At 43.5% G+C, this 14,828-nt stretch overlaps 1 protein-coding gene across 1 annotated transcript in view; it reads right to left on the reverse strand.

Annotated features, from left to right (window-relative positions):
• Window positions 1-1,640: 1,640 nt before the first annotated feature.
• The window catches only part of PGAP6 (post-GPI attachment to proteins 6), a 104,682-nt gene continuing 91,494 nt past the window's right edge, over window positions 1,641-14,828 (reverse strand). The window contains exons 11-13 of the mRNA XM_082260007.1: window positions 11,984-12,130; window positions 6,755-6,871; window positions 1,641-2,044 (exon numbers count right to left, since the gene is read on the reverse strand). Coding sequence (XP_082116133.1) covers window positions 1,748-2,044; window positions 6,755-6,871; window positions 11,984-12,130 — 561 coding nt within the window. The 3' untranslated portion in view covers window positions 1,641-1,747. The remainder of the gene's footprint in view (window positions 2,045-6,754; window positions 6,872-11,983; window positions 12,131-14,828) is intronic.

Raw genomic sequence — 14,828 nt, forward strand, 5'->3', positions numbered from 1 at the left:
TGTCATATGACAGTACAGACCCACAGTATCTGGTGAGCGTCCATTTTATTTGTTCATCTGGTGACGGGATCCTGTGTTTCCTTTATTTATCCTTGAAATGGATCTTTTTCTTGAACTGGACCAATTTTATCAACTATTGGGACTTTTCCTTTATATGGGACTTTATTGTTGTCACTATCAGTTACATGTCACATATCTTATGGACACCAATTTATCACTTATTCTTTTTTGTGAATATGTTATATGGTCATATCACATTATGTAGCGCTGCACATATTATTTATTTAATCTCAATACTTGCTGAACAGAATCACAAAGTGTGGGCATAGAGGTGACCAGGCTACGTCACTAAATTGCAGCAGGAAAAATTTAGGTCACCAGCAATGTTTGGATTGGCTGAGTTAATCTCAATATTTGCTGGACAGAATCACCTAGAGGTGACCAGGCTATGTCACTAAATTGCAGCAGGGAAAAGTTAGGTCACCAGCAAAGTCTGGATTGACCGAGTTAATCTCAATACTTGCTGGACAGAATCACAAAGTGTGGGCATAGAGGTGACCAGGCTATGTCACTAAATTGCAGCAGAGAAAAGTTAGGTCACCAGCAATGTTTGGATTGGCTGAGTTAATCTCAATATTTGCTGGACAGAATCACATAGAGGTGACCAGGCTAAGTCACTAAATTGCAGCAGGAAAAAGTTAGGTCACCAGCAAAGTCACAGCCCCTGCTGCTCTATATGGGGAATCGGATGAGAGCGGACCGCCTGTCTGCTCTCATCCTATCCCATCCGATCCGATCCCCAGGACGGATGGAAAATAGGGTTTCCATCCGTCCGGATTTCACGGACAGGATCGGATGCGGGTGTCAGTGGACATGTCACCGCTGACATCCGCTGCTCCATAGGGCTGAATGGGGCATCCGATCAGATCCGCCTAAAAAACTGACAGGCGGATCTGATCGAACCGCCCGTGTGAAAGAGCCCTTAATCTCAATATTTGCTGGACAGAATCACATAGAGGTGACCAGGCTATGTCACTAAATTTCAGCAGAGAAAAGTTAGGTCACCCGCAATGTCTTGATTGACTGAGGGAATCTCAATATTTGCTGGACAGAATTACACAAAGTGTGGGCATAGAGGTGACCAGGCTACATCACTAAATTGCAGCAGAGAAAAGTTAGGTCACCAGCAATGCTGTCTGGCTTGGCTGAGATAATCTCAAGATTTGCTGGACAGAATCACAAATCCTTTGGCAGGAAAACCAGCTCCTATATAATAATTTAATGTTGAATTTAACGGTCTCACTGGAATTCAGCTTTAGGTCCTTAAAATATATAATTGCATGAAAGTACAAGAAAGACATAATGCAAAAATAAAAAAAAAAACAATGTAAAAATAAATAACAGTGTTCTGTTTGGAGGTGTATGCGATTCACAGAAGGTTCTCCAGCACCGATCTCCATAACCCAGAGAAGAAAATTCTCAGTTGATCTGGAAAATCAGAACTTTGCAGTCTCTATTCCCTCACGGAGGGTTAAGAATAAAACTGGATAGTGGCCTTCTTCCAACAGAGTTTGTATTAAATAGAAAGCACGTCAATTCCCTGTGTTGTTTTTTTTCCCCTTTAAATATTTTTGCACCGCTCTACTATAAAATACAAAAAGAAAAAAAAACAGTGATTAAAGTGCAAAAGCACTAGTTTAAAGTGACTGGCGTCAATGTTTGGAATTTAGCAGAAAGATAAAAAGGGTCATGTGACCACATACAACTCCTCCCGGTCATCTTTACAGATCTTGTATCGGCAGTCCAGCATTTGCGACCACTTCCATGATTTTGAGTTTCTCTCCCGGGGTGGCAGCAGGAAGGCCACACTAGCGGCCACCATGACATGCCACAGGCTGTGGGTGTAGTAGTAGTTGGCGTTGGTCTCGGCAAAGACGTAAACTGAAATGGCCGTCAAGGCCAGGGCTACTCCGGGTAATAGGAAGAAGACCCATCGCTGCCAGCTCGGAGGGTAACAGTGACGACGTTTGACTCCTCTCCAGGTCTGAAATGAAAAAAACAGAGAAAGGATTTCAGCGGAGAGTTGGCGGTAGGGGGGTCATTTTGTTATCTCTTTTGTTTTACACTATTATTGCTTAGAACAGTGATGATCACTGTTTTAACCACTTAAGCCCCGGAAGATTTTACCCCCCCTTTCTGACCAGGGGGTATTTTGCGAATTCGGCACTGCGTGACTTTAACGGACATTTGCGCGGTCGTGCGACGCTGTACCTAAACGAATTTGACGTCCTTTTTTTCTCACAAATAGAGCTTTCTTTTGGTGGTATTTGATCACCTGTGTGATTTTTTGATCATGCGCTATAAACAAAAAAGAGCGACAATTTTGCAAAAATAACAATATTTTTCACATTTTTTTATATGAAATTCCCAAAGAAAAAAAAATGTAAAAATCAACATTTTTTTACATTTTTGGCCAATTTGTTTACTGCTCCTATGTTTGGTAAAAAAAAAAAATCACAATAAGGGTATTTTGATTGGTTTGCGCAAAAGTTATTGCGTTTACTAACTAAGGGAGAGATTTCTGTAATTTTTGGTGTTTTTTTTTTTTAACGAGTAATGGCGGCGATCTGCGATTTTTTTTGCGGGACTGCAACATTGGGGCCGACAGATCGGACCCTTGACTGACATTAGTGACACTTTTGGGGGTACCAGTGACATTACTACAGTGATCAGTGCTATACATATGCACTGTTACTGTAAAAATGACACTGGCAGGGAAGGGGTTAACTTTATTAGAGATGCAGTGACTATGTGTGTCCCTAGGGGCGTGATTCTAACTGTGATTGGATGTGGCTGTGTGTGTGTAACAGCACAGATCAACGGTCCTACATAGCAGGACCGTTAGATCAATGCTTTTACACAGGGGAGAATGATAGGCGGCTTTGTTTACATTAGCCGCCTGCCTTTCTCCCTTCACAGCGGACGATCGCGAGTGACCGGGGGACATCAGGTCCGCCGGTCACACGCACGGAGGTGTCCGTGAACGAGCCGAGGCGGACGCGCGCTCGCCCGCTATTGGCTACCAGGCTAGTGACGTACCGGTACGTCACTTTGCCTGGCCGGGGCTGACCGCCGCAGTATATGTACTTGCGGCGGTCAGCAACCGGTTAAGCAATAGTTGGCTTTTATTCATGACAGCTTGCTTACTATTGTGATCTGTGATTGGCTACAGCAATCACGTCACAGGGTACTGTGATTGGCCCAGGTATCATCTGATAGCTGTGAGCCAATCACAGGATCACAATACCAAGCAAAACAGTCATGAATCGATGCCATTCATGCCTGTTTTGTTCGCATTGTAATCATGTGATTGCTATGACCAATCATAGTGATGACATGATACCCCGTCTACTGGTAGGTCGCGATACCTGCAACTGACGCCTTCTCGCAGTAACAGTACGGTGGGTGGGTGGCAAATGTTTACATAATACTAATGCCCGTTCCAAATTATGACACAGTAAGACCCCGTTCACACTGGGGCGACGCTACTTGCCGGGGCGACCTCACCGGTCGCGGTGCGCAGCTCGCACCGCGACCTCGGAGCGGCCGGCACGGACTTCATAACATTGAAGTCAATGCAGGTCGCCCCCAAAGAAGCTCCGGACCCTTTTTCTAAGTCGGAGCGACTTGTGTCGCTCCTATTAGAATGGGTCCACAGCTACTCTATGGCAGGCGACCTACGGCGACCTGTCAGGTGACCAGGTCGCCTGACAGGTCGCCCCAGTGTGAACGGGATCTTACTGTCTGATGGAAAGTGGAGTGGCCAAGGCAGAGTCACCACATACTGAACTGAAAAATTCCTAAATACAAGTTCCTTTTTTTTCCAGTTTGTTCATTAGGGAAAAGACTTGGACTGTCAGAGCAGATGGAAAATCAGACAGCCTGTACTTCCATATCCCTCTAATAGAGGTCACCTCCACACAGATGTTTATGGCAAAAGCTTCAGCTATAAGAGATAGTGAGGAACATAGTTTCTTGAATTGTATCGAGATAATAGGAGTGGAGAAGCGAACAATATACACTATCTCACAAAAGTGAGTACACCCCTCACATTTTTGTGAATATTTTATTATAACTTTTCATGTGACAACACTGAAGAAATGACACTTTGCTACAATGTAAAGTAGTGAGTGTACAGCTTGTATAACAGTGTAAATTTGCTGTCCCCTCAAAATAACTCAGAGAACTGAGCAATCAAAGACTGCTGATCGCTCAGTTCTCGGTCTTCAGTGAGTCAGGAGCCAGTGAATGTCAGTTACTGGCTACCAGCTCTATCCCTCCAGCACTTAATGGAGCGCAGGTCTGTGGAGGGGCAGGAACGGCTGGCTCAGGCTCCCAGCGGCTCGCTGAGAGGGTGAGCCTGCTGCTGGTCAGGCATTTGGGTAGATGTGGACAATAAAGTCAGAATCTTTCCAGAGCAAGGACTGGCTGAACGACGTCAACTGACAGCAGACTTTAGTCCACTGTTGACTGAATATGGGTCACAGGAGTGCAGAACAAAGTGCGCTCCTGTGATTCATAGGAAAAGTAGGCAGTAGCTTTGACCATACTTCTCTTTAAAAGGTGGAGTGTCTGAGGCTGTCAGCTCGGTCTTTATTTTATTAACTGAATGACTGGCCTGGAAAAGGCATGCAGCCAGCAAATCCTGAGACCAGATTTCCTTTTTGCATATGCACTATATTGTCAAAAGTATTGCCTGCCTTTACATGCACATGAACTTTAATGGCATCCCAGTCTTAGCCCTTAATGAGTTAGCCCACCCTTTGCAGCTAGAACAGCTTCAACTGTTCTGGGAAGGCTGTCCACAAGGTTTGGAGGTGTGTATGGGAATGTTTGACCATTCTACCAGAAGCACATTTGTGAGGTCAGGCACTGATGTTGGATGAGAAGACCTGGCTCGCAGTCTCCGCTCTTATTCACCCCAAAGCAAGGTCCATAAAGACATGGATGAGCGAGTTTGGGGTGGAGGAACTTGACTGGCCTGCACAGAGTCCTGACCTCTACACAATAGAACACCTTTGGGGTGAATTAGAGCAGAGACTGCGAGCCAGGCTTTCTCTTCAATATCAGTGCCTGACCTCCCAAATGCACTTTTGGAAGAATGGTCCAACATTCCCATAGATACACTCCTAAACCTTGTGGACAGCCTTCCCAGAAGAGTTGAAGTTGTTATAGCTGCAAAGGTTGGGCCAACTCAATATTGAACCCTACGGACTAAGACTGGGATGCCATTAAAGATTATGTGCGTGTAAAGGCAGGCGTCCCAATACTTTTGACAATATAGTGTATATTCAAGGTTGAGGATTATACAGGTAGTGAGACCAGGTGCTGGATAAGACCTACAAAGCCTATATCTGTTAAAAAAAAAAAAAGTCAGCTGCCATATTTCTTAAAAAAAGACAAACCCCCCCCCCCCCCCCCCAAAAAAAAGACACTGGACACAGATCTTCGATCAATGGAAGAAACGTCATTACTTTGGCATGATGCTTTGGATTTGGCAGCTCTTCTGCATTGTTTTGTTGCGCTTATTGGTTCTATTACACAGATGACAAATTTCTATCTATCCCTATGCAGATGAAAAAAAAAAAAACACCACACAAAAGCAAAAAGTTGAGGAATTCAAAAATCAATCTATGGCAAAGAAAAGAGAAAGGAAGAAAAGTCAACAAGAACAAAAAAGAAAAAAAAAAAAAGGAAAAAAAGGAAAAGAAAAAAAATAATAAATAAAATAGAAAAAATAAATAAATAAAAAGAAGCATGAAAGAGAAGTCTATAAGGCTGCATTCACATGTCAGCGTTTGGATCGCGGGCAGAACCGCCGCGGTTCCGCCCGCCATCCGGAGATTATTGCAAATCGCGGGACGCCTAGCGTTGCCCGTTGATTTGCAATAGCCCCCCAAACGCTGAGCGATGTTGCCGCGATTTCCGCCTGCCGAATCGCGGTAACATCGCGCAAACAAAATCGCGGGACGCAATACGCTCCAAAAAAGTACAAGAGCTTCTTTGGAGCGTATTGCATCCCGCGATTTTGTTTGCGCGATGTTACCGCGATTCGGCAGGTGGAAATCGCGGCAACATCGCTCAGCGTTTGGGGGGCTATTGCAAATCAACGGGCAACGCTAGGCGTCCCGCGATTTGCAATAATCTCCGGATCGCGGGCGGAACTGCGGCGGTTCTGCCCGCGATCTAAACGCTGACATGTAAATGCAGCCTAAAAGAAAGCTTACAGCCACTGCTGAACTTGGCTCATTACTGTTGCCAAAGACTTTTCTACTTTGGACAAGTTTCCTCTTACGTCGGAGAGCTGTTCCCCCACTGTGCCCTATGGTTCCTCCCTCTAACCCCCAACATCGTTCTTCTGTCCTGCAGCTATATAGTGGTCAGCAAGAGGAACCACAACATAGCATAGAAGGGGGCCAGGTATCCGACACACCCAGAAGTGTCGAATGCAGAAGCTTCTTTAGGCAGTGTTGGGTCTGCAATACTGATAGGATCAAAGATGCAGACAGGGAGAAAGTAAGTATTCATTTTTCTTTTACAGGCTTAAAGAAATCACAGAGGCACTTTAAAAAAGCAATACAAAAATAAATAAAAAAGGAGGAGAAACGAGAGAAAATACAAAAAAAAAAAACTAAAAGGAAAGCAAAAAAAAAAAAAAAAATACATATAAAACCCTTTCAGTTGGTTTAGTTACCCAAGCGATGATCAGGATTATCAGAGCAAACAGACACGGCCCCAGCATGTTCCAAATTCCTCGCCGATCAAGCTGCATAGACATTGCGATCACCAGGGATCCCAGCATGAAGAGCACCTGAAACAGGAAGAATGAAGAGCATTATTCAATACAGATGAATATTTCTGAAGACAAGCTACCATAAGCAAAATATTGGGGCTGACGCTGACTCCCTTGTGAAAATGCTTAGTGACCCATCCCTTGGGCCCCATTCACACCTCAGCGTTTTGTAGCTTGAAGCTCCAAAACGCTGGAGGAGAAAATCACTTCTTCTTTATGGAGATGGTTCACATCTCTACTTCAAGCCCCCTGAAGCTCAAATAAGTTCTGGAGCTCTTTTTGTATTAAATTGTATTTTGAATTGGATGTGAATGTGCAATGTATATGTAAAGCGCTGCGTAAATTGACAGCGCTATATAACCACTTCAATACCGGCCCATAGTAAATTGACGTCCTGAGTTTAAAGCTAAATACCGGTGTTATGGCAGCAGATAGCTGCCATAACCCTGGTATTTTTTTAAACTGCAGGCGATGGGCTTTCCGATAAGGGTGGTCCCAGCGGCGGATTCGCCGCGAGATCACCCTCCGGGATGGCGGAAGGGGTGCCCCCTCCCCTCCCGCCGCGTCCTGGTCCTTTTCCCCGCTTACCGGACCCGCCGGCAGCGGGGAAAACGATCGGGTCCCGGATCCTCACAGACAGGATGTCGAGTGAGGGCAAGCTTGCCCTCACTCGACTCTATTGTCTTGGAGGACCGGAGCGACGGCAAACATCGTTGCGGAGCAACCGGCTTAAAGGTCCCTTTTTTGTCATTTTTTTTTTTTTTTTCTCCTTTCCATCTTTATTAGTGTACTTGTGAGATCTGAGGACTTTTTGACCCCAGATCTCACAAAAAAGAGGTCCTGTCATGCCTATTTCTATTACAAGGAATGTTTACATTCCTTGTATTAGAAATAAAAATGATCAATTTTTTTTTTTTTAAAACGGTGTAAAAATAAAAAATAATAAATAAAATAAATAGTAAAAAAAAAAAAAAAAAAAGCATCCTGTCCCCGTTAGCTCGCGTGCAGAAGCGAACGCACACGGAAACCCCGCCCACATATGTAAACGGTGTTCAAACCACACATGTGAGGTATCGCCGCGATCGTTAGAGCGAGAGCAATAATTTGAGCCCTAGACCTCCTCTGTAACTCTAAGATGGCAACCTGTAGAAATTTTTAAAGTGTCGCCTATGGGGATTTTGAAGTACCAAAGTTCGTCGCCATTCCGTGAGCGTGCGCAATTTTGAAGCATGACATGTTGGGTATCTATTTACTCAGCGTAACATTATCTTTCACATTATGGAAAAAAATTGGGCTAACTTTACTGGATTCTTATTTTTTAATTCAAAAAAGTGATTTTTTTTCCAAAAAAATTGCGTTTGGAAGACCGCTGCGCAAATACGGTGTGATAAAAAATATTACAATAATCTCCATTTTATTCTCTAGGGTCTCTGCTAAAAAAAATATATAATGTTTGGGGAATCTAAGTAGTTTTCTAGCAAAAACAACTGATTTTAACTTATTAACACCAAATGTCAAAAATAGGCCTAGTAGGCAAGTGGATAAGAACCTGAAATAATAAAAATAAAATACATTTTGTATTAACTTGATTCAGGCAGTTCGGTGTGTTTTAGAAGCGTTTTTTTTTTCTTCCTTTCATAGGAATGAACGGAAACACTTGATTCAAGCATTTTTGAGCATTTTGAGGTGTGTTTTTAAACGTTTTTCTGTTCAAATGCACGAATTAAATGAAAATAAAGCAAAATTAAAAATAAATAAAAAACCCTAACCCTAATATTAACCACTAACTCTAATAATATACCCTAAGCCGACTAAATAAATAATCAATAAAGATATTTAGAAAAAAAATAAATAAATAATAATTTACCCAACCCTTAACCCCAACATTAACCCCTAACCCGAATCCTAACCTAACAAAATAAATAAAAACTAAGTTAACCAATAAGTATAACATAGGTGCGAAATTAACTCAATAGTCCAAATATACGAGCGAAAATCACACTAGCAGCGCTATGGATTAAATAAAATCAAATGAATAAATAGGTGAGTCCATGAATAGACACAGTCCTAAAGGAAAGGATGATAGTTCACCACGGAGTGTAGTCAGCTCATGCGCCTTCACCGCACCCTGTGCCCAAACCCTTAGGTATTGCTCACTCCCGGCATGCTCAGCGCCGCCAGTGCCATCTTAAGACCATTAAAGGGCCCCCGGGCAATGCAGTGCACTGGGGCCCCGCCTACACAATCACCCAGGAGAATAAAAATGCAAATTACCGATAAGGCGATATTTATTGGTACAGCAGTGCCAGGCTAATGACAGCTTCCAAGTTTGGCAGCTGGATCCGGTGACACACACAGACGGGAGTCAGACTCGACTGTCCTGTGTGTGCCTGTTCCCGTGGAGGTGGACAGGCATTCCTGCAGTTGTGGACTCCCCATCCATAGCCCAAGTGGCCTGACAGCAGCGCAGGGCCGACAGGCCCTTGCCACCTGCTAAGTTAAGTTCAGCGGTGGGATGCACACAGGAATCGGGACTGATGCTTGGCTGGGGCTGGGTAGGTGGGGCCCCCGGGGCAAGTGGGGCCCCTGGGCAACTGCCCAGCGTGCCCATTCGGTAAGATGGCCCTGAGCGCCGCTCTGCCCTCATCAGCTGCAGCCCTGCTTTGGCTTCCCCAGGTCAGCTGACTGGTGACTTGTGTGCTCTTCAGAGTGGTGTGCTCAGGGTGGTCCGGACACCAAGCCCTGGCGCATAAGCATCTGCATGGTCGCCTCTGCTTGGATAGCATGCTGCGCGTCTACAGCGTTCGCATGCGGGAAACTCCACATTTAAATATAGGCGTTTCTGGCTGATTCGGAGGATTTAGAGGCACAGTATTTTTTATATTTAGTGAGCGAGCAATACCTAAGGGTTTGGGCGCAGGGTGCGGTGAAGGCGCATGAGCTGACTACACTCCATGGTGAACTATCACCCTTTCCTTTAGGACTGTGTCTATTCATGGACTCACCTATTTATTCATTTGATTTTATTTAATTTATAGCGCTGCTAGTGTCAATTTTGGCTCTTATATTTGGACTATTGAGTTAATTTCGCACCTATGTGATATTTATACTTTGATTTCAAAGCAGAAGCTGGGTTTTCCCTCAGGGGAATTATTACATTTTATATGAATAATTTATTGTCTGTATATATATTGGTTATAGCGCTGGGTGAGCGGGAAGTAGTATTTATTTGCACCTACTCCCTTTTCCAAGTTAACCCATACCCTAATATTTAAACCCTAACCCTTTACAAAAAAAAAAAAAAAAAAAAAGAATAAATAACAAAATGAGACAAATGATGATGATGATTTTTTCCATTGGCTATAATAAAAAAAAAAAAAAAAAACGCAGAAACACGACTACAAACGCTCAAAAACTCCTGAAATTATGCTAAAAAATGCCACGCTTTGGTGTAAATGCTGCCTTGGTGACCCAGAACAAGCTTGCAGCAAGAAGGCGTGATCTGCATCCTTTGGTTGGGCCAATGACTCAGAAATCAGATGGATTAACTTTACAACCAAGCAAACGGCATTTTCAAAAGGAGAGGTCAGCATGGACACCAAAAAACGTACAGAAAGCCTTTCCCCAAAAGCAATTAAAGTAGACCTCTAATGATTTTTTTTTTTTATTAAGCCCCCCAATTTCCAGTGTATGAAAATGTAACACTGTCCTCGACTTCCTCCTTGAGTCCTCTGAGTAAAAAGGACAGACGTCATTCTTCCCGTTTCCTGTGAGCCCAGCCTGACGTTTACACAACCCCAAGGGGGCAGATAATCATGGAGACTGGCCTCACAGTACTCGGGGACTAAGCTGAGCTCACACCTCATTATGTGAGTGCCGCTCAGTCCTGGAAGAAGGTCCCTCTTAAGAGGAAACTGCCATGATGTCACTGGACTGGCCAAAGGACTTTAAAAAAAAAAAAAAAAAAAAAAAAAGATGTATATTATTTTTTTAAATTAAAAAAAAAAAAAAACACTGGGGAGGGAGCTTCAGGGGGTGGACAGAGACCGGTTGTGGGGTAAATGGTGGAGTTCTGCCTTAAAATGTAACTCCACTTTTGTTGAGAAAAAAAAAAACATTCCCCCCTCTGGGTGATCTCTGTACATTGCAAGTATTTTACCAAACTTTGTTGCAGATTCCTTCCTTTCGTTATTCTGAAGAAATCATTGTTTGCACCTCTGTGCTAAGTGGGTCTAATGGGAGTGGTTTCATAATTATATATCAGCTGTGCAGCTGCAGAGCTCCAATGAGGAAAGCTGCTGGGTCTGCATTCTTTTACACGTGTTCCTATTGGGAGTATCCCACCAAAAATGACATTTGTGCTGCAGGGGATGCCAAAAATCTGACTTGTATCTTAAGCTGGATACACACTATACAATTTTCTTTAGATTTTTTCCTTTAGCTTTACCAAAACTTTTTAATATGAGGTCAAATCTAAACACTTTCAATTTGTATGCAATCAGGCTGGCCCTTGCACTACATAGGTGAAGGTAAATCTAAAGGAAATCTAACAACAAAAGTTGTATAGTGTGTATCCAGCTTTAGGCAGACTTCTGGGAAAATTGGTGAGCCAATCGCACAAGCAGGAAATGATGTTTCTGGGGGTGTGGTTAGTATACATTCTGTGTACAGAACAGCTCCAGGCGGCCATATTGTATTGCATTTTCAGAAAGTGACAGCGGCTGCATATTGAAAAGGAAAGCTAATTTTTAATAACATTCAATTATAATATGATTTGTGTCGCAATTGTTTATTTTTTCTTCATTTGCAACTTTTTCCCCCCACAAAAGTGGAGTCACCCTTTAAGGCTTATTGATCGCTGCAGTGAGTGGGTTTGTGAATCGGAACTTTCAGTGCAGGTTCTGGTAAAGCTGAATTATGGATTGAGTCTCTTCAGACTGCTGCCAGCAGAGGGCAGCACAACACCATTAAAAACACTCAAACATCGAATACTGTATAGAACTGCATTGCAGGGATAAAAAAATGAAAGCTTTAATTGGGCTTCAAAAAGCAAAAAATAAAATGAAACCCAAAACGGTTATCTTACATCTCATGAGCCGTACACACAAAGACCATTCATTTACTACTTACATATTTAACTGGCTTTTTTAGCCTAGACATACACAGGATTGTCACCCAGATGGCGACCACAGAGCCAAAGAAGTCGCAGAACTGCAGCGTGTCGTAGTCCATGATACACATGACAGTCACTCCGGGCTGATCGCAGGCGTGATAGAACTGAAAGAGCAAAGCGGAACGTTGCATAACCACAGATGGAATTAGGTGAGGCGGGAAGGGCAGTTGCCTAGGGCGTACACAGGGCAGGGGCGCAATATCGCACAAGAACAAAATGTGAAAAATGTCTTGTGAGGTCATTATAGCATTGACAATTACATTTACAATATACAATGAACCATACGGTTGTATTGTGTAATTTTTTTTTTTAAATTAAGGAGAAAGAAAAACTAACTACAAGGAACTAAACGCAGGGATGTCCAAACTACGGCCCTCCAGCTGTTGCGGAACTACAAGTCCCATGAGGCATTGTAAAAGTCTGACATTCACAGACATGACTAGGCATGATGGGAATTGTAGTTCCTGAACAACTGGAGGGCCATACTTTGAAGACCCCTGCACTAAAGGAATGGTAACTGCTTACTGAAATATCAGTGTTGAATGGATTGGTCATTACTTAAAAAAATAGAATTTAGGCAAACATAAATACACAGATGAAATACATACAAGAGAACATTTTTACTAGAGAACATATTTGCTTTTCTGTTCATCCAGTCCTGAGATTTACACAGCTCTGTCACACAGCACATGTAGGTTTGTTGATTACACTTGCAGTGAAATGGTTCACAAAAAAATGAAAAGATGAACTCCAAGTATCTTGCCCACTCCTCCAGGACCCTGTTGCTAATGGTGGCCATGATGTCCTGTGCTGCTGGTACAGCACCACAATACGCAGCCTCAAAATGAGTATCCATCATAATGCTTGCACAGGAAAGTAGGGACCGACTGATTATCGGCAAAGCCAATATATCGAGGACCGATCTGCACTTTCCCCGATATATCGGAATCGGCCCCTGAGGTTACCGATATTTCGGGAAAGTGCTTGTACCGGAGGCATCACCCCGGTACCGGCGTCCATAGCCGATGGTCGGCTGTCTTGAAATGACAACCGATGCGGCTGAGCGGGAGGGGACGCCCCCCCGCCACCTTCCGCGGCTTGCCTGAGTCTCCCGTCCCACCTGGAGACCCGGGCAACCAGCCTGCGCGGCCGCCGAAGACCTGATCAAAGCCACATTCAGCTCTGATCAGGTCTCCATGCAAAAACCCGGAAGTGATGTCATGAGTGACATCACTTCCAAGTACTGTCTGGCGCCAGATTAAAAAAAATGACAGCATTCAAAATAGCCAAACTTGGTCGCCGCCACAACTAATAAAAACAAAAAAATAAAAAAAAAGTCCAAAAATCTATCCTGTAGTTTGTAAACGGTAAAACTTTTGCACAAACCAATTAAAATACGCTTTTTGGGATTTTTTTTTTTTTACCATAAATATGTAGCAGAATACAAATTGGCCTAAACTGATAAAAAAAATATATATTTTTTTAAATTTATTGGGAATATTTTATAGTAGAAAATAAAAATTATTGTGCTTTTTTTTTTCAAAAATTGTCGCCCTTTTTTGTTTATAGCGCAAAATCTAAAAACTGCAGACATGATCAAATGCCGCCAAAAGAAAGCTCTATTTGTGGGGAGAAAAAAGGACATCGATTGTATTTGGGTACAGCAACGCACGACCGCGTAATTGTTAAAGTAACGCAGTGCCGAATGGGCTGGTCATTAAGGGGGTAAAACCTTCCGGAGCTGAAGTGGTTAAAGTGGAGTTCCACCCATTTTAGTGACTTTAGATGTATGTAATCCCCTTTAGAACGACTTTTACCAATGGAAAGTTTTTTTTTTTTTTTTTTTGTTGCTAGTAAATACCTTATTTTCTGCTTTATTTATCCTCTTCTCACTTCCGGGTCCAGTCGGCGATTACGTCATTCAGGGATTCGCAGTGTGTGCTGGGATGTATATCAGGCCATGAAATCTCACATTATTACACAGGAGATGAGCTGTACTGCGTGCTCTGCCCCGCCTCCGCCCCGCCTCCTCTCAGTGAGCTGTATGTATGTAGTGTATTGAGGCCGTGCTCCGTGCCGCCTCCGCCCCGCCTCCTCTCAGTGAGCGAGGACTGAAAGCATTATATCCTCACTGAGAGGAGGCGGGGCGGAGCACGGCCTCAATACAATACATACTTAGAGCTCACTGAGAGGAGGCGGGGCGGAGGCGGGGCGGAGCACGGCCTCAATACAATACATACTTAGAGCTCACTGAGAGGAGGCGGGGCGGAGGCGGGGTGGAGCACGGCCTCAATACAATACATACTTAGAGCTCACTGAGAGGAGGCGGGGCGGAGCACGGCCTCAATACAATACATACTTAGAGCTCACTGAGAGGAGGCGGGGCGGAGGCGGGGCGGAGCACGGCCTCAATACAATACATACTAAAAGTCGTTTTAAAGGGGATTACATACATCTATGTAATCCAATTTATTAAAAATGGGTGGAACTCCACTTTAAGGGATACAATGATGCCCTCGCTCCAAAACCAGCCACCTGACTGGGCTGTAAAGGGCAGTAGCAGACTGATGAGGTCTTTTTCTACTTATTCTGCTAGCTCCTCCAATCAGCATGTTCCTAGTCTACACATTTGCATGTAGCACACCTGATTGGTTCATAGCCCTTCTCTGACCTCTGCTGTACATGGGATTGCAAAGACTGATAAGAAGTTAAAATCTGGTACTTACAGTGTTTTATTAAAAAAAAATGTATTAATGGCTACAGAGCTGAATTAATTAGTGTATTAGATCTTCATGGAGCTCA

The sequence above is a fragment of the Pelophylax lessonae genome (genome assembly GCF_965119305.1).
Source record: "Pelophylax lessonae genome assembly, chromosome: 6".
Taxonomy (NCBI): Eukaryota; Metazoa; Chordata; class Amphibia; order Anura; family Ranidae; genus Pelophylax; species Pelophylax lessonae.